An 18,260-nucleotide genomic window follows, 5' to 3' on the forward strand; every position below is an offset into this window, starting at 1 on the left:
GGTGATCCACCCACCTCAGCCTCCCAAAGTGCTGTAATTACAGGCATGAGCCACTGTGCCCGGCCTGAAAGAACTCTTTTTTTTTTTTAAGACAGGGTCTCACTGTCGTCCAGGCTGGAGTGCAATGGCACAATCTTGGCTCACTGCAACCTCCACCTCCTGGGTTCAAGCAATTCTGCCTCACCCTCCCAGGTAGCTGGGATTAGAGGTGCGCACCACCATGCCAGGCTAGTTTTTTGTATTTTTAGTAGAGATGGGGTGTCACCATGTTGGTTGGGCTGGTCTTGAACTCCTGACCTCAGGTGATCCATCCGCCTCAGCCTCCCAGAGTGCTGGGATTACAGGCATGAGCCACCATGTCTGGCCTAAAACAAATTCTAATAATTGTTCTTGTAAAATAAATGACATAACATTTGAAAAGTTAATGTATTAGTTAGGGTTCTGTTTATACAAAAAAAATACATAATCAGTAGGTTATGTGCATGTGTGTGTATGTGTGTATCCTACCTGTTATATGTATATAAATTACACAATAGATACAGTAAATAATATACATATATGTATATATAAAGATTTTTTTATAGTTTGTTTTACTCTATAGACATAAACATACATTTTAATGTTTACGTACATATATATAGTTCCAAATCCTAGGATTTGGAGTATTCTTTTTTTTTTAAATTACGTTCTGGGGTACATGTGCAGAACATGCAGGTTTGTTACATAGGTATACACATGCCATGGTAGTTTGCTGTACCCATCAACCTGTCATCTGCATTATGTATTTCTCCTAATGCTATCCCTCCCTAGCCCTCCACCCTCTGACAGGCCCTGGTGTGTGATGCTCCCCTCCCTGTGTCCACATGTTCTCATTGTTCAGCTTCCACTTAAGAGTGAGAACATGTGGTGTTTGGTTTTCTCTTCTTGTGTTAGGTTTTATTTTTATCTTTTTATTAAAAAGGGGGTCTTGCTGTGTTGGCCAGGCTGGTCTCAAAGTCCTGGCCTCTAGGGATCATCCCATTTCGGCCTCCCAAAGTGCTGGGATTAGAGGCATGAGGCACCACACCTGGTCTGTTTTTTTCTGTTTTTCAGAGTCTCGCTCTGTCACCCAGGCTGGAATGCAGTTGCACAATCACGGCTCACTGCAGCCTCAACCTCCTAGGCTGAAGTGATCCTCCTGCCTCAGCCTCCCAAGTAGCTGGAAGGACAGGCGAGCATCACCACGTCTGGCTAATTTATTTTGTAGAGATGGGGTCTTGGGTTCTGTTTGGTTCTGACTGTGCCACCTTGAAGATGGGCCTGAACCAAATGATCTTCCTCCATGTACTATTCTTATGCCCCATCCCTACTGACTTGTTTTGAGAGTTGAGGCGCTTTGCTTTCTTTGTCTTGCCAAAACACTGCAATGCTGACACTTTTTGTCTTACTAAATATGAAACCTATCTTTCACTCTATTCCTTTTTCCTGTGCCTCGATTCCCCCAACCCTCACTATCAACTTTGCAGGATCCCAGCACCTGTGTGCCAGGCATACATTAGAGGATGGAACAGTGCTGAGGAAACGCAACAGCTTTTTTTTTCCCTGAGATGGAGTCTCGCTCTGTCACCCAGGCTGGAGTGCAGTGGCATGATCTCAGCTCACTGCAACCTCTACCTCCCAGCTTCAAGTGATTCTTGTGCCTCAGCTGCCCAAGTAGCTGGGATTACAGGTGTGCACTACCATGCCCAGCTAATTTTTGTTTTTTTATTTTTATTTTTATTTATTTTTTTTTTTTGAGAAGGAGTCTCGCTCTTTCACCTGGGCTGGAGTGCAGTGGTGCGATCTCGGCTCACTGCAGGCTCTGCCCCCCGGGGTTCACGCCATTCTCCTGCCTCAGCCTCCGCGTGGCTGGGACTACAGGCGCCCGCCACCACGCCCAGCTAATTTTTTGTATTTTTAGTAGAGACGGGGTTTCACGGTGTTAGCTAGGATGGTCTCCATCTCCTGACCTCGTGATCCGCCCACCTCCACCTCCCAAAGTGCTGGGATTACAGGCGTGAGCCACCGCGCCCGGCCAATTTTTGTATCTTTAGTAGAATGGGGCTTCACCATGTTGGCCAGGCTAGTCTTGAACTCCTGGCCTCAAGTGATTCGCCGGCCTGGGCCTCCCAAAGTGCTGGGATTATAGGCATGAGCCACCACGTCCAGCCTTCCAGTGCATTTTCATTAATACCACTTATGCTTTTCAGTGGTGAGGTCTTAGGGATCAGTCCATGGCCTGACGGCCTGTGGAAGCTGTTGCTACTGCCGAATAACAGATGGCACAATAATTTGAGTAAGAGTTAATGTTGCTCTAAAAAGGAAGGGGGTTGGTGTGTACATTGTACCACCAGAAAACTTCAAAATCAACTCTGGTTGGTTGGTTTGAGACAGGGTCTCGCTCTGTCACCACCCAGGCTGGAGTGTAGTGGTGCGATCATAGCTCACTGCAGCCTTGGCCTCCTGGGCTCAAGAGATGCACCTCAGCCTTCCAAGTAGCTGGGACCACAGATGCACACCATCATGCCCAGTTAATTGTGTTCTTTTTTTTTTTTTTTTTTTTTTTTTTTGAGACAGAGTCTCGCTCTGTCACCCAGGCTGGAGTGCAGTGGCACAATCTTGGCTCACTGCAACCTCCACCTCCCAGGTTCAAGTGATTCTTGTGCCTCAGCCTCCCAAGCAGCTGGGACTACAGGCGCACACCACCATGCCCGGCTAATTTTTGTATTTTTAGTACAGACAGGGTTCACCATATTGGCCAGGCTGATCGCGAAGTCCTGACCTAATGATCCACCCGCCTCGGCCTCCCAAAGTGCTGGGATTCCAGGCGTGAGCCACCACACCTGGCCCAATTTTGTTCAATTTTTGTAGGGATGGGGTCTCACTGTGTTGCCCAGGCTGGTGTCAAACTCCTGGGCTCAAGGTTTCTTCCTGCCTTGGCCTCCTAAATTCTAGGGTTACAGGCATGAGCCACCACACATAGCCTGGTTTTTTTGGGTTTTTTTGTTTGTTTTTGAGACGGAGTCTCACTCTGTCGCGCAGGCTGGAGTGCAGTGGCACAATCTCAGCTCACTGCAAGCTCTGACTCCGGGTTCACGCCATTGTCCTGCCTCAGCTTCCTGAGTAGCTGGGACCACAGGCGCCTGCCACCATGGCCGGCTAATTTTTTGTATTTTTAGTAGAGACAGGGTTTCACCGTGTTAGCCAGGATGGTCTCAATCTCCTGACCTCGTGATCCACCCACCTCGGCCTCCCAAAGTGCTGGGATTACAGGCGTGAGCCACTGCACCCGGCTATTTTTTTTTTTTTTTTTGAGATGGAGTCTCGCTCTGTCGCCTGGTCTGGAGTGCAGTGACACGATCTCGGCTCACTGCAACTTCCACCTCCCGGATTCAAGCTATTCTCCAGCCTCAGCCTCCTGAGTAGCTGGGATTACAGGCGTGCGCCACTGTGTCCGGCTAATTTTTGTATTTTTAGTAGAGACGGAGTTTCACCATGTTGGCCAGGTTGATCTTGAACTCCTGACTTCAGGTGATCCGCCAGCCTTGGCCTCCCAAAGTGTTGGGATTACAGGCGTGAGCCACCGCACCCGGCGTTTTTTTTGTTTGTTTTTGGGGTTTTTTTTTTGCATTTTTTTGGTGATGTGAAAAAATGACGTATAACTCTTCTGTTAATTTATTTGACTATTTGTGAGGTTGAAACTTTTTAATGTGTTAATTGAAACTCTGGTTTTAAAGAGTCTCTTTAGTCCTCTGGGGAAGCATCCAGGGATGGAAATGGAGAGGTATTTGCTGGTTTCCTGGCGTTCTCATAGTTCTCATTTATTGAAGACAGTGTGCTGGAGCTCAATCCTAAGCACTTTACTTAGACCATCATCCTACAACCTTGTGAGGTCAGTATTGTCCCTTATTTACAGATGAGGACACAGAAGCTCACATATTGAAGGTCATATATTTATAAAATGGCAGAACTGAGATTTGAATTCAGAAATAGGAATTCATCCTAAATTCAAAGACTTGGTTCTTTGGCAAGAATGTTTGTGCAGGTTTTACTTCCAAACATTCACTGTTTTTTAAAATTTAATTTTGTTTTTGTTTTTGTTTTTTAGACAAGGTCTCTCTCTGTTACCCAGACTAGAGTGCAGTGGCACGATCACAGTTCATTGCGGCCTCAACATCCTGGGCTCAAGCAATCCTCCCACCTCAGTCTCCCAAGTAGCTAGGACTAGACAACAAGCACACGCCACCATGCCCAGTTGAGTTTTTGGGGCTGTTTTAGAGAAGAGTTCTATGTTGCCCAGACTGAACATTCACTATTGGAACAGAAGTAAAACCCTCGCCTCCCCAGCATACAGATCTCCAACCCCACACCCTGATTTCTTCACCACTCTTCCCAGGACAGAGAGGAGACCAAGGGAGAGCAGGCATCATTTCTCTCTGTACAGTTTTTAATTTTTTATTTTTTGATGTTTGTTGTTCCGATGAATGACACACTCAAGTTACAAAAATGGGGCCTTAAAAGAAGCACATTGTACAATGAACAAGCAGATTGGAGTTAAGAACACTGAAACGCTAACCCGCTACCACGAGAAGAGACAGGGTGGGGGTACAGGAAGGGAAGGAAGGGGCTACCAACACAGGGGTCAGACGGAACTGAAAGGGAGGCTAACTTGGTGAGGATGGAGGAAAGGCAGGTCTACTCCAGGGCTGATTTCTGGATGCCGGTTCTTGGGCACCCTTGCCTTGTACTTGCCACCCCCGCCAACTTCACCCACCCGCACTCCAACCTGGTCATTCTGGGTGGTGAAAGACACCCACACCAGAACGGGCTGGGCCAATCAGGTCTTTACGAAGTAGGGTGGTCACCTTGCCCTAGTGCAGCCCTGGATTTGGAAGGTGATGGTGGCAGCAGTGGGACAAGAGGCCAGAAAGGAGTTGAAAGTTTGGGCCCCTGTTCTTCCCAAAGACTTCTCGCCCTTTCCCCACCCTGCCATTATCCAAAGGCCCTCTACGAGTTGCTGAGAGAGGCCCCCAGTCACCCTGCAATTATATAAATAAATAAATACTGAGCCCCTGGGTTTGGGGGACGTGTTGGGGGAGGGGCAGCAAGGTTAGAGGACAGGAAAGAGAGGAAGGGGAGGGTGGCAGAAGGGAGGGGTCACAGACATAGTAAATAGTTGTCTCCGTCCCAGCAACACTTCTCTCTGGATTTTTCTCTCCTTTTGTTTGTTTAACAAGGAGCTAACAATTCAAGGACAAATACTTAAAAATATACATTATTTTTTCTTTGTTTCCGCCTTTGTCATCGTCGTCTTGCTTTGGAGACTGCTGAGGTCAAAGTTTAAACCGCATGAAGGACCTGCGGCTTAGAGTTTTTGTGTTTTTTTTTAATTTTTATTTTTAAATTTTTTTCACTTTTTTTTCCAACATATAAAAAGGTAGCGGAGTTGTCTGTGGGTTTTTTTTTTTTTAATGGTTAAATCTTTGGTTTGTTTCTTTTTTCTCTTGGAGGCCTTTATCTCTCGCACTTGCCTTTCCCACTCAGAGACCAGTGGGGGCCCGTGTGTCTCAATCTTGCTGTCTGTCTCACTCTCTCACTCAGGTCCCCCTACCCTGGGCTAGAGGAAGAGAGAGGCACCCTGGTATTCGGGTGGGTTAGAAAAACTAGTCAGGTCAACAGGTCACCCTGACTTGGCTAGTCCCTTGCCAGATCTCCCCAGGGCTTGGAGAGCCCGTCATGGCCTTCTCCAGGGAGATGGATGGAAAACTCATATCCTTCCCCTCCTCCTGATCTCAGCCCCAACTCCTATTGGGGCTTGGGTTCCCCATCCCTACCCACCCCCACACATACACCCACCCCACCCCCCAGAAGAGAACAGAGAGAGGTGGTTTAGTTACTGGCATCAATTTTTTTTTTTTTGGCACAATGAAAAGGCCCACCATTAGGATAGACCCAGTCTCTGTCCCTCCCTTAAGTAGGATGTCAGGGTTGGGGAGAAGAGAAATTCAGAGGGCTCCCCACTGCTCCAACCCACTCATCTCTCTTTCTAGCCCAGGCCCTTGGCCCCCAACCTTGGACATCTAACCTAGCCCATAGCCTAGCCTGGGGTTTCCCTGCCCATCCCCCACATAAAGCTCCCCAGCCCTCCAACTCTCTCGCTCACACACAGACACACGGACACAGGCTCTGTACAGACCACAAAATAAAAACGATGAGATAGTTTTGTTTCCCGGAGTCGAGACAGGGGACCAGAGTGGAAGGGGCAGATGGGGGTGGGGGGCATGAATTCCCCCATCACCTTCCCAACCTTGGCTCCCTCCAGCCCCCAGCCCCTTGCCCTGGCTGGCCCCCAGCCAACGATATTTGGTTTCCTTTTTTTAACATTAAAGTTCTATGAGGTATTTGGTGCCTTATCTCGAGTCCTCGGGGGAGGGGGGCCCAGCGGGGAGACCTGGGGCTCACCTGCCCCTCCCTCCCTCCTACCCCCTTCCCAATATTTGGTTTCACAGCTGTAGTTAAAGCTTGGGATTTGGTTATTTTTCCCCCTCCCAGGAATTTTCTTTTTTCTTGTTTTTCTTTTCCTAGGCGTGAGGGTTGGATGGGGAGGGTCCCCAGCACCCCCGGCTGCACAGGGGTCCCTCCACCAACATCAGGGCATCTGCCCCATGCTCCTCCTCTCCTCTTTACCCCACTCCCACATACTGGGGTGGGGAGAGGTCCCAGGTGGTGGGACTTGATGGGGAGGAAGCAGGATGAAGTGGGTGGTGGTGAGTCCTGGATTTTCTTTCCTTTTTTTTTTTCCTTTTTGGTCTAGAATCATAGTTTTTGTTTGAGTCATCTCCACCATGCCTTCCATGCTGCCTGTCTTCTCGGAGGGGGTTTTTGGTTGTAATTCCTTTCATTTTGCTCTGCTCAAATGTCCTTCCTATTTGGTCAGGAGCCCTTGGCCCCCTCTCCACCCTTGGGCTGGGGCCCAAGCCCTCTTGCCAGTCCCTTCTCTCTTCAGGAAATAAACATGGACAAACTCAGAGGTAGGGTAAGGGCAGGGAGTCGTTCAGCAGAGATGCTTACATTCCGGCGAGGATGGGTAGACGAGGTGCCAGGCCCCATCGTGCCAGGGGTGGGAGGGGCGGCTACTTCACCACTGCCCGGACAAGGCACCCAGAGGCCCCTGCAATGGCCGAGTCTCTGCTGCCTCCGTCGCCCAGCCCAACAGTTTCATTTCCCAGGTGGGAGAAGGGAGACAAGGAAAAAAGAGAACGCTGAGGCCTGGAGCTCCATCTGCCTCTCCTCAGAGTGTCCGGCAGAAAGTGGAAGCTGCCCAGGCCAAAGCCCTGCGGTCTCAGGGCTCTCCCCTCTCTCTGCTCCTGCCCAACGAGGGGCGGGGGCCACACTACGGCTATCAGGCCCCACCCTGATTTCAATGGCTCGTGTCCTTCACTGCAACACTTTGGTTTGAGGAGAGACCCAGAAAGAACAAGATTGAGAGAGGAGAGAGGAGAGCAAAGGTAGAGAGAGGAGATAGGAAGGAGGAGAGGAGAGAGGAAGGGGGGGAGGAGAGAGGTCAGACAAAAGAGAACCGAAAAAGAAATCAAAGGAGGAATCAAACCACCCAAAAGTTGTTAAGTTTTCCTTCATCTGTTCTTTTTGCTTTCTTACTCCTTTTTTTCCTGTCTTTTTTTAAAGCTTTTTCAGTTGATTTGGGAGGGGAGTTTGGGGCTCTTCACCCCTGTCCCTGACACCCTCTCTCAGCCCCGCCCACCCGCTTCCATCTGCCCTGGCCGAGGGACAGGCCCTGCCCCAGCCGCCCCCTCCGGCTTTCCCAAAGACGACGTCCATGAGGTATTTGTGAAGAGAAAGAAGCATCCGTCCTTCCGTCCGCCTTGGGAAACAAGGGCCTGGACCGCCGGTGCAGGGGCTTGGCTCCGCCTCGCGGTTCCGTCTTATTCTTGAAGAGTCCTCATCTTCTTTCCCTTTTATATATATATATATATATGTATATATATATATAAATTCTTTTTTTCTAGTTTAAATTTATTGTTTGTTTGTTTCTGTTTTTTTGGTTTTTGGTTCAAAACTTTGTTGGCCTCCACAACAGCAGGAGGGCAGGGTGGCTCCCAGTGGTGTCTCTCCTCTGTCCGTCGTCAGTGGAGACGTGTCCGGGGCTGGTCAAACACAGGGTCCAGCCAAGACTTGTAGAGGTCTCCTGGGGGTGGTGGCCACCACCACGCCCTCTCAGATGGGGACCACAGGCTGTGGCACTGTCCCCACCACATGGACCCTGATGGGGATGCCATCTTGAGGAACCCCACCACTGGGGTGTGTGCGTGTGTGCATGTGGGGGGAGGGAGAGGCATTCGCCAGTACCAGAGGGGCACGGGGTGGGAAAAGCGAGGTGAGTTCTCTTTTTGGTTTCTGGTTAATGTCAAAGAACGTGAAGGATCCCACGGATAGGCACTGGAATATGAATTTTTTTTTTTTTTCAGGGAAACAGACAGGATGGAAAAAGACAACTGAATGCCCTCAACTGAATGTCTTCATCCCCTCTTGCCTGAAACTTCCACCTTCCCATAGGCTGGGGAGGGAGTCTATTCCAGAGCAGAGGAGGGTGACAGGGTTGAGGAGGGACTTGTGAGAGCTAGAACTTGGCAAAATGGCCTAGCCTACCCTTCAAAGGGGAAAAGAGGGAGGAACAGGGGATGAAAAGTTGTCCGCAGGCCTTCCCTTGAACTCTCCCCTGGCTGGGGGGAGGGAGGAGGTTAAAGCAAGACCCCCTGCCCAGGTGGGGAGAGCTGGGGGCCAGGGGAGAAGGGGACACATGGTAGGGACACATTCTGTTGAGTACAATGCTAAAAATTCTGTACATCCTTTGGATGAAGCTACTGAATATTTGGTGTAAGGTTGTTCAGGCCCTTTCTCTTTCACCTTCTGGAAAAGAACATTTGGTGGGTGGTGCTAAGCCCCAGCCCATCTGCACAGGCTGTGCCCTGTCTTCCCTGGCCCAGGGCTGGGGGCCGGAACTAGGAAGCTGGCATCTTCTCTTTTTCCTTCTGTAGCCCCCACGGGGGAGGCAGGGTTGGGGGTTGGTCCCACAGCCAGGGCTCGGTGGCATGAGGTCTGACCTGCTGGAGGCTTCTCCGCCCCTGGCTGGGGTTTTTATTTGGCGTCGTAGCAGTGAGGGTGAGCACGCTGAGGTCTGGCTCGCGACTGGTTTTTTGGTTTGTTTGATTTTGTGGGTTTTTTTTTTTTTTTTTGGTTTGGTTTTGGTTTTTTTTTGTTTGTTTTTCACCTCTGGTTCCTTTGGGGCAGCTGGTTTCTGTTGTGATTATTTTTGGTTTTCTCTTTTGTTGGTTAGTTTCTTTCTTTTTTTTTTTTTTTTTTTTTTTTTTTGGTTGGTTGGTTTTTTTGGTCTTTCCTCCCTTGTCACTCCTGCTCCGAGGACCCTCTGTGTCCCCACCACTGGCCTCCTCGCCCTCTTCCCAGGCAAGGGACCAAGGCAGGGGTCAGAGGAATGGGAGGGGAGGCATGGCTGGCCCTCACTCAGGTTTGGACCCTGCCTCGGGCCCCCCGGGACCTCCAGGGGTCTGTGCTGCCGTGTCGCTGCAAGTGGAGGAGGAGGAGGATGAGGATGAAGAGGATGAGGAGGAGAGGCCAGGAGACTTGCTGGAGATGGAGGCTGCCACGGCCGCAGCCGCTGCTGAGACCAGGCCCACACCAGGTGGGGTGCTGAGCAGGGGCAGCCCAGCATGGTTCAAGAAGAGCGGCGAGGTCACCAGGCCGGGGCTCCCCGGGGCTGCGCCGGCTGCCCCCAGCACCAGATTCCCGCTGCCATCAAGGCTGGTAAGGGGCAGGGTTCCACCAGAGGCCAGGGCTGGCAGGGAGAGAGAGAGGCTGGGCTGGGGGCACGCCGGGCCAGGGGAGACTTTTGCCTTCCAGCGTCCTGCCCAGAGTGCCCCCCATCTCCCCATCGGTCCCACTGACCCCCATCAGCACCCCTCACACCTTCCCCAAAGGTGAGATGGGTATGAAGAGGCGAGCAATGCAGTGAGCAGGGGCGGGATGGCATGGCTGGAGCAGCAATGGCAGGGCTCAAGGCCCCAGAGGATAGGGCTGGTGACGATGGGTGTGACATGAGGCAGCACGCACCTTGGATAGTGGCCAAAGGGTTGTTGCTCATGAGGGCTGGACTCAGCCCGGAGCTCAACCCCACCATTGTGCTTCTGCAAGAGGCAAAGCAGAGGCATTAGCAGGGGCAGGGACCTGCCAACATAAGTGGGGTGCAGCTCCCCACCCTAGAAGCAGCAGCAACCCTGCTTCTCCCCACAGCTTCCCACCTACACCCACTTACCCCGTGCTGGGGTTCAGGCCTGACAAGCCGATAGCCGAGTGGCTGCCTTGAGGGCTGGGGTTTGTGCTGTTGGTGGTGGCCGGGGGTGGGGGAGTGACAGAGGGGATGGAATTGAGGGGGGGCGCAGCCCCGCCCCCGCCCCCACCCCCTCCAGCTGTCCGGCTGGGGTGGAGCGTCCCCACAGCTGAGGATAAGGTAGTAACTGCCAGAGAGAGACAGAAAGATGGGGTCTTCAGCTTCCACTCATCCCCCACTGAGGAACCTGGGGTCAGCTCCTACTTGTCCTCCCGCCCAGCTCACGCAGCATCTCCTCAGTCAGAACAGCCTTAGACCTCCCTGCCCTCTCTTCCCAGAGTCATTTCCCTGTGCCTCTGCCATGGTGACCCCTGTTATAACAATGGAAGTCAGAGCAGCTGCTTCCTGCTGAGCCCTGGCACTCTACACTCCCTGCCACGAACCACTTTTTTACCGACTAGAAACGGGGGCGCCCAGGAGACAAAGCCCTATGGCTCCCTCTAGGGGCTGGGGAGGGGCGAAGGGTGCCAGGCACACTGCCACAGCCGAAGGATGGGCAACCTGGCAGGGGCTGAGGGCCCAGACTCAGCCAGACTGCTGGGGTAGAAACTCGTGGCTCTGTCTCATCCCAGCAGTGCCCTTGGGTGAGCGCCTTAACCTCTCTGACCTTCAGATCCCTTGTCTGGAAAATGGGGATAATAATAGAACCTATCTCATAAAATGAGTTTGAGAATTAAGTCAGTCAATGCAGTTTAGAAAGAGCTTAGTACAGTGCCAGGCAAGCACTTACTACTTTATAAATCTCCACTTACTATTTTCTAGCCTGGGGAGGGGCAATATGTTGTTTTATGTGTATATATATATTATGTGTATATATATTATGTATATATATATATTATGTGTGTGTGTGTGTGTGTGTGTATATATATATATATTTTTTTTTTGAGATGGAATCTCACTCTGTCACCAGGCTAGAGTGCAGTGGTGTGATCTCAGTTCACTGCAACCTCCTCCTTCCGGATTCAAGTGATTCTCCTGCCTCAGCCTCCCAAGTAGCTGGGATTACAGACACACGCCACCACGCCCAGATAATTTTTGTATTTTTAGTAGAGACAGGGCTTCCCATGTTGGCCAGGCTAGTCTTGAACTCCTGATCTCAGGTGATCTGCCTGCCTTGGCCTCCCAAAGAGCTGGGATTATAGGCATGAGCCACTACACCCAGCCAATTTTATATTATTATTATATATATGGTGTATAACCACACATATAAACCTGCTGTGTCGCAGGAAGAGGGAGGGGAACTCTGGGTACAAGACTATGTATGTATGCATGTATGTGTGTATGTGTACATACACATACACTCTTACATACATGTATTTATATCTTTTTATGTATTACACATTCATAATAATTTTATAAAAACTGAGGCTTAGAAGGATAAAGTAAGCACTGGAATTCACAGAGCTTAAAAATGACAGAGGCCACGCACAAAACTCAAGTGCCTCACCTTTTACCAGGCCCATGCTTTTCTCATATGAAATCGTAAAGCAAATTAAAGCTGAGTTGCTCCTGCAGAGGAGGGGTGAGTCCTGCCCTCTTCCCACTGTCTCTCCCATTCCCCCACCCACACTCCCCGGGCCCAGTCTTGAGGCCCATGGACACCCAGAGCCACTTGGGAACCTCAGGCTCCAGCCTGTGCCACATCCTCCCAGTCCCCCCTCACCATTTTCTGCCCTCCCTGACCTGTTGTGCTCAGACTGCTGGAAGCTTGGGACAACGGTAAGGTCCCCACGCCCCCTTGGGGTGTGACCTGAGGAGAGAAGAAAGGAGGTATGGTTAGCCACTGTCTGCCAGCAGCCCCTGTGATGCTTCCTGCAGGACCCCACTCCTCTGTCCCAGGATGGGGGCAGGGGGCTTTGGCACAAGGCTGCATTTGTATTATTCCATGTGCTTTCTTCACACTTGCCCTAGCTGATCCTGAGCCACAAGCAGGAAGGGCTAATTCTCCATTGAGAACACTCCCCACCTCTCTTCTGACACCGCCCCATCTGGCTAGTCTCTGCAGGGTTGCGTCTTGTCCGAAGTGACTGCACTGGAAGAGTGGCTGCTCTACATGCTCCAGCTATTGTTGGTTCAGCAAAACTAAAACTCTTTTCCCTGGACAAGCAAACACCACCCTTTTACCAGTGGGGTTGGCAAGCAATGCAGGAGAGACTGTTGAAAGTGACCCAGGCAGGGAAAGAGCGGATCTAAAGTGCGAGGCTAAATGGATGCATATCTTTGCATCAGGGTGTTGAGATGTCATATTACTTGATTTTCTGGGACCATCCACCAGCTTCCTTCTTGGCCACCCCACCTCCAGTCTCACCTTTGCATCAGCCCCAGAAACCTCACTAAATGTAACTCTCTCCTTCCCCAGCTCAAAACCACTCCTTACCTCCTCACTGCCCATGGTTCAAGTTCCAGCTCTTCACTGTAAAACTTGGGGTACATGCCCCCATTCCTTCCGCAACCTCATTCATATAAACTGCAGCACCAACCACACTAAATTGCACTGGAGTTTCTCAAATTGGGCTGGGCACACCCTGGCTTCTAGGCCTTAGTACACACTGGTCCAGGAAGGCTCTTTGCCTTCTTGTGGCTGGCTAACTCTCCCTTGTCCTTTAGAACTCAGTTCAGACAGTGCCTCCTTCACACCAGTGGGGGTGGGGGCTCCTCTCTGGAGCATCACAGCTCTTTCCAGAAATGGAAATAAAGGGATGGGATAAAGGATGTCCCAGCTGTGTCTGATATCAAGTGGGCCTGTATATAGCTATGGACCTCAGAGTACGCCCATGGGTGTGACAATTTCCCTGAATGGCAAATAAGTGCCTCTCCCTGCCTCCGTGTGGTTGTGAGCCTGTGTGTTCTAACCTGGACCACGTCCCAGGACATATATATCCCTTCCTGTGTAGCTATGGCACTGTGACAACTCTGTGTCTGGCTATGTCGGTGTGTATCTAGGTGTGCTTGTATCCCCCACCTAAGACCACAGTTCCCTGGAAACTGTCCCTGTGTGACTGTGCCCATCTACATGATGGCCTGTCTCCAAGAGTGACTCTTCTTGCCTCTGTTCTAGGCTCTGTGGACAACCAGGCAGGGTGGGCTTCACACAGGTGCCTGCGGAGCTCTGTGGTCTCCCACCCCCCAGGCGGGCTCTTGGTACCATATGGGGGCTGTAGCTGGCCGGCTTCCCCGGGCTGGGCAGCATGGGGGCTGCACTGCAGGGGTTGATGCGTTTCTCCTTCTGGCGCCGGTTGCAGAACCAGACGCGGATCACTTCCTTCTCCATGTGCAGCTGCTCGGCGATCAGCAGGATCTCCTCTGAGGTAGGCTTCTGGTTCTGCAGGCAGAGGGCTTGTTAGCCCAGGGCCCACCACCCGCCACCCCTCAGGTGAGGGCCACCCAGGAGAGGGGGGCCTCACCGCTAGAAAACTCTTCTCTAAGGCGAAGCGGACGTTTGTCTCGATGCTGGTCCTCTTCTTGCGTCTCCGGCCGGGCAGCCCGTCGAAACCCAGGCTGGGGCTGCTCAGCTGGTTGGGGCTGGGCAGGCTTGAGTCCACAGACATAGTCTCTGTACGCCGGGGGAGACATGAGCATGAGAAGGCGCCTCCCGCGGCCACCGGCCACTGCCCGCCCCCTACGCGGGAACCCCAGCCTAGTCCCACCTGCGTCGTTGAGCCACTTCTCCAGGAGGGGCTTGAGTTTGCACATGTTCTTGAAGCTCAGGTTGAGGGCCTCGAAGCGGGAAATGGTCGTCTGGCTGAAGTCGTTGCCGTAGAGCTTGCCCATGGCCAGGCCTACATCACCCTGGGCCAGTGGGGCGGGGAAGGGGCGGAGGTCAGGGTGGGGCCTTCCGGCACTGGGCCCACTCCGCCCACCCACTGGCCACGCCCCTCGCGGCCTCCATCAACTGGCCACGCCCCCACGCCCACCGCCCAGCCTGCAAGGTGCCTCCAGACCTGCGTGAAGCCCAGCTTGATGCGGCGTTGCTTGAAGGTGCGGGCGAATTGCTCCAGCTCCTCCAGATCACTGGGCTCTTCGGGGTGGGATGGTGGCTCCAAGCATTTAGGGGGCTGCGGGTGCGAGAGGTGCGGGTCGGGCAGCGTAGGGCGGGTCACGGCCTGGTGGGGTGGGCAGGTGGGTGGGATGCAGGGCGGAGGACCAGGATGGGGCTCAGCGATGGGTGCACAGTCCTCCTCCCGCCCTCTTCGCCCCTGCGTTCCATCCGCCGCCTGCAGACTCCCCCCGCCTTCCTCCACAAGCACTGTCAATCCCTTTAAAGGTCCCTCCACATGCACTGTTAATCCCTTTAAAGGTCCGACTCTGCTGCCCTACATGGGTTTCCTCATTGCCTGGGATTCTCTGCACTGTCCCTTCACGCCTGCGAACTCCCAGAAGGAGCAGCCAGCTTTTGGTGCCAGGGCTGTTTCCCTGGAGCCGGAGGCAGTGGTTCATCCTCATCTCAACCTGGGAATCAAGGACTGGCCCTGCCACCAAATCACTGCTTAGCCTAGGCCTCACTTTCCCCCTCTGCAGGATGGGAATAATCACTGCTGTTCTGTCTACCCAATGGGGCTGTTGAGAGAATCGGGTTAAAAATGAGTAGGTCGTGCAGACCCATGGACTGTACAATGCCAAGAGTGAATCCTAATGTCAACTATGAACTTTGGGTAATAGTGATGTGTCAATGTAGGTTCATCAGCTGTTACACTTGTACCACTCTGGTTGGGGATGTAGATAATGCGGGAAGCTGTGCATGTGTGGGGCAGAGATAGATGGGATATCTCTATATCTTCCACTCAGTTTTGCTGTGAATCTAAAACATCTCTTAAGAAATTAAGTCCTAAGCAATGAGTAGATTGCAAATAAAGTAAAAGTTAAAAAAAAAAAAAAAAAAAGGACTGGGAGGGCAATTAGGGAGATTTACAAAAAAGCAACAGCTCTATCTGGGATTCTTCATTGCCCTAAAAATAAAGGATATGACCCAGGTGGTGGGTACAGGGATGTTTGTCACTCAGGTCCTTGATCCATTATTCTCCAAAATGCTGGGGCAGATGTTTAGGAATTTTTTTTTTTTTTTTTTTTTTTTTTTTTTGAGATGGAGTTTCACCCTTGTTGCCTAGGCTGGAATGCAATGGTGTGATCTTGGCTCATCATAACCTCTGCCTCCTGGGTTCAAGTGATTCTCCTGCCTCAGCCTCCCAAGTAGCTGGGATTATAGGCATACACCACCACACCTGGCTAATTTTGTATTTTTAGTAGAGATGGGGTTTCTTCATGTTGGTCAGGCTGGTCTTGAACTCCTGACCTCAGGTGATCCACCCGCTTGGGACTCCCAAAGTGCTGGGATTACAGGGGTGACCACTGTGCCCCACCTTTTTTTTTTTGTATAAATTTAAGGACAGCCAGGGGCAATAGCTCACACCTGTAATCCCAATACTTTAGGAAGCCAAAGTGGGAGGATCGCTTGAGCACAGGAATTTGAGACTAGCCTGGGCAACATGGTGAAACCCTATCTCTACAAAAATTTTAAAAATTAACCAAGCATGTGGGGTGTGACTGCAGTATCAGCTACTCAGGAGGGATGGGGACTACTTCACTTGAGCCCAGGAGGCTGAGGCTGCAGTAAGCTGTGATCACACCACTGCACTCCAGCCTGGGTGACAGAGTAAGACCCTGTCTCAAACAAAAAACAAAATGTTAAGAGGTACAAGTGCAATTTTGTTACACAAATGTATTGGGCAGTGATGAAGCGTAGGCTTTTAGTGTATCCATCACCCAAACAGTGTACATTGTACCCATTAAGTAATTTCTTTTTTGTTGTTGTTTTTTGCTTTTTGTTTTTTTTTGAGACGGAGTCTGGCTCTGTCACCCAGGCTGGAGTGCAGTGGTGCGATCTCGACTCACTGCAAGCTCCGCCTCCCGGGTTCACACCATTCTCCTGCCTCAGCCTCTCCGAGTAGCTGGGACTACAGGCGCCCGCCACCACACCCGGCTAATTTTTTGTATTTTTAGTAGAGACGGGGTTTCACCATGGTCTCGATCTCCTGACCTCGTGATCCGCCTGCCTCGGCCTCCCAAAATGCTGGGATTACAAGCGTGAGCCACCACACCCAGCCTCCATTAAGTAATTTCTCATCATCCACCTATTCTCACCCCTCTCAGGTTTTGTTGTTGTTTTAGAGACCAGTCTCGCTATGTTGCCCAGGCTGGCCTCAAACTCCCAGGCTCAAGTGATCCTCTTGCCTCAGGTTCACAAGGAGCTGAGAATATAGGCATGCACCACCGTGCCTGTTTCAGTTTTCAGAAAACCTACATAGGCAGCCAGGCACAGTGACTCATGCCTGTAATCCCAGCACTTTAGGAGTCCGAGGCAGGTGGATCGCCTGAAGTCAGGAGTTCAAGACCAGCCTGGCCAACATGGTGAAACCCCATCTCTACTAAAAATACAAAAATTAGCTGGGTGTGGTGGTGCATGCCTGTAATCCCAGCTACTTGGGAGGCTGAGGCAGGAGAATCGCTTGAACCCGGGAGGCAGAGGGTGCAGTGAACTGATATTGAGCCACTGCACTCCAGCCTGGGCAACACAGCAAGACTCCATCTCAAAAAAAAAAAAAAACAACCAGAAAAAAAGAAAGCCTACATAGGATGTATATCATAGATAATGTGGCCTGCCCGCCCCCCACCAGGGTCAAGGATATTACTCCATAATCAGATACAGTAACAGTTTTGCAGCAGCAAAAATGCCATACCAAGAGGGACAAAGAAAAGTCATACACTGGCTTATATCATGGCAGGGCAGGTTTTGCAGTCAAACGAGTTCTCATGCCAGTGGTGCAAGAACAACTTGACTTTCTGAGCATTTGGGATTTCAGAACTGCAGTTAAGACCTGTATTAGTCTCTAATCTCTTCAGTCAGTCCTGAAATAGTTCACATATATTTTTTTAAAGGGCTATAAAAAATGGGTAGAAAAAAACTTTGAAATTCATTAAAAGGTAGTGAAAATTATCATTAAAGTCTAGAACTCAGGCAGCAAACTGAAAGAAAGGCCTTGGGGTCCAGGTGCCAAGGTGGCCTGGAGAGCTGGCACCCTAAGGGGCCTCTGCTCCTTCCAGTGGCCAAGCCAACTGCTCACTGCGCCAAGCCACCACATAGACACAGTTACAGCCCTACCAGATTTTCTGGTTTATCAAGAGGAGCTGGAAATGTGGTGCTTTCTGGGAATTTAGTTGACAACGGCCAAATAAAAGACACCTGTGGGCCTTGTTTTCGGTCTCCAGTCTGGGAAGTGGATGTGAAATAATTACCTAACGAATGCCTTGTTCAGAGAATCCTCCATTGCAGTGCTGGAAGAGGCCCGAGGCATTTGTAACCTAAAGGCTCACAACCCCCTGCAATTTTGTGTGTTTTTACACACAAGCATTTTGGGGGAATGGGGATCAGATCTAAATCTTTCATCATATTCTCAAAGGAGCCCATGTGCTTGAAAGGGTTAAGAACCATTTGTCTGGGCCAGCTCCCGTCATTCTATAGAGGAAGAGGCTGACCCAAACAGGGAGATGGGCTTGCCTGAGGTCTCACAGCAAATCACTGGCAGAGTGTGGCTGGGTCAAATGGAAAGGAGACTCTCACTCACCCCCCGCCCCCGTTTACCCAGCTTTCAGCAGGCCTTGCTGCTGGCCTGGCCTGGTGCACTCAATGGACAGTCTCACCTGTGTGGGAAGCCCGGCCCGGGGCTGGGAGGTCAGAAGAGCTCCCTGGGTTTGCTGAGGTAGCTGGAATAGATTTGGTGTCGGTAGCAGGCCTGGAGAGACAAGGGGAAACACACAGGGTGAG

General features: G+C 51.2%; 1 protein-coding gene and 1 pseudogene across 2 annotated transcripts in view; both read right to left on the reverse strand.

Moving 5' to 3' along the window:
* Positions 1–4,444: 4,444 nt before the first annotated feature.
* Positions 4,445–7,682, reverse strand: LOC115830970 (annotated as a pseudogene). Its single transcript, XR_004026515.1, has one exon. The product of XR_004026515.1 is annotated as an uncharacterized LOC115830970 (transcript).
* Positions 7,683–8,072: 390 nt separating this feature from the next.
* Positions 8,073–18,260, reverse strand: part of POU2F2 (POU class 2 homeobox 2) — an 87,765-nt gene continuing 77,577 nt past the window's right edge. Inside the window, exons 8-16 of the mRNA XM_030797094.1 lie at positions 18,137–18,228; positions 14,383–14,544; positions 14,089–14,230; positions 13,846–13,994; positions 13,587–13,763; positions 12,125–12,191; positions 10,367–10,568; positions 10,165–10,238; positions 8,073–9,889 (exon numbers count right to left, since the gene is read on the reverse strand). Of these exons, the coding sequence (XP_030652954.1) occupies positions 9,555–9,889; positions 10,165–10,238; positions 10,367–10,568; positions 12,125–12,191; positions 13,587–13,763; positions 13,846–13,994; positions 14,089–14,230; positions 14,383–14,544; positions 18,137–18,228 (1,400 nt within the window). The 3' untranslated portion in view covers positions 8,073–9,554. The remainder of the gene's footprint in view (positions 9,890–10,164; positions 10,239–10,366; positions 10,569–12,124; positions 12,192–13,586; positions 13,764–13,845; positions 13,995–14,088; positions 14,231–14,382; positions 14,545–18,136; positions 18,229–18,260) is intronic.

Source organism: Nomascus leucogenys, chromosome 17 (assembly GCF_006542625.1).
Source record: "Nomascus leucogenys isolate Asia chromosome 17, Asia_NLE_v1, whole genome shotgun sequence".
NCBI lineage: Eukaryota > Metazoa > Chordata > Mammalia > Primates > Hylobatidae > Nomascus > Nomascus leucogenys.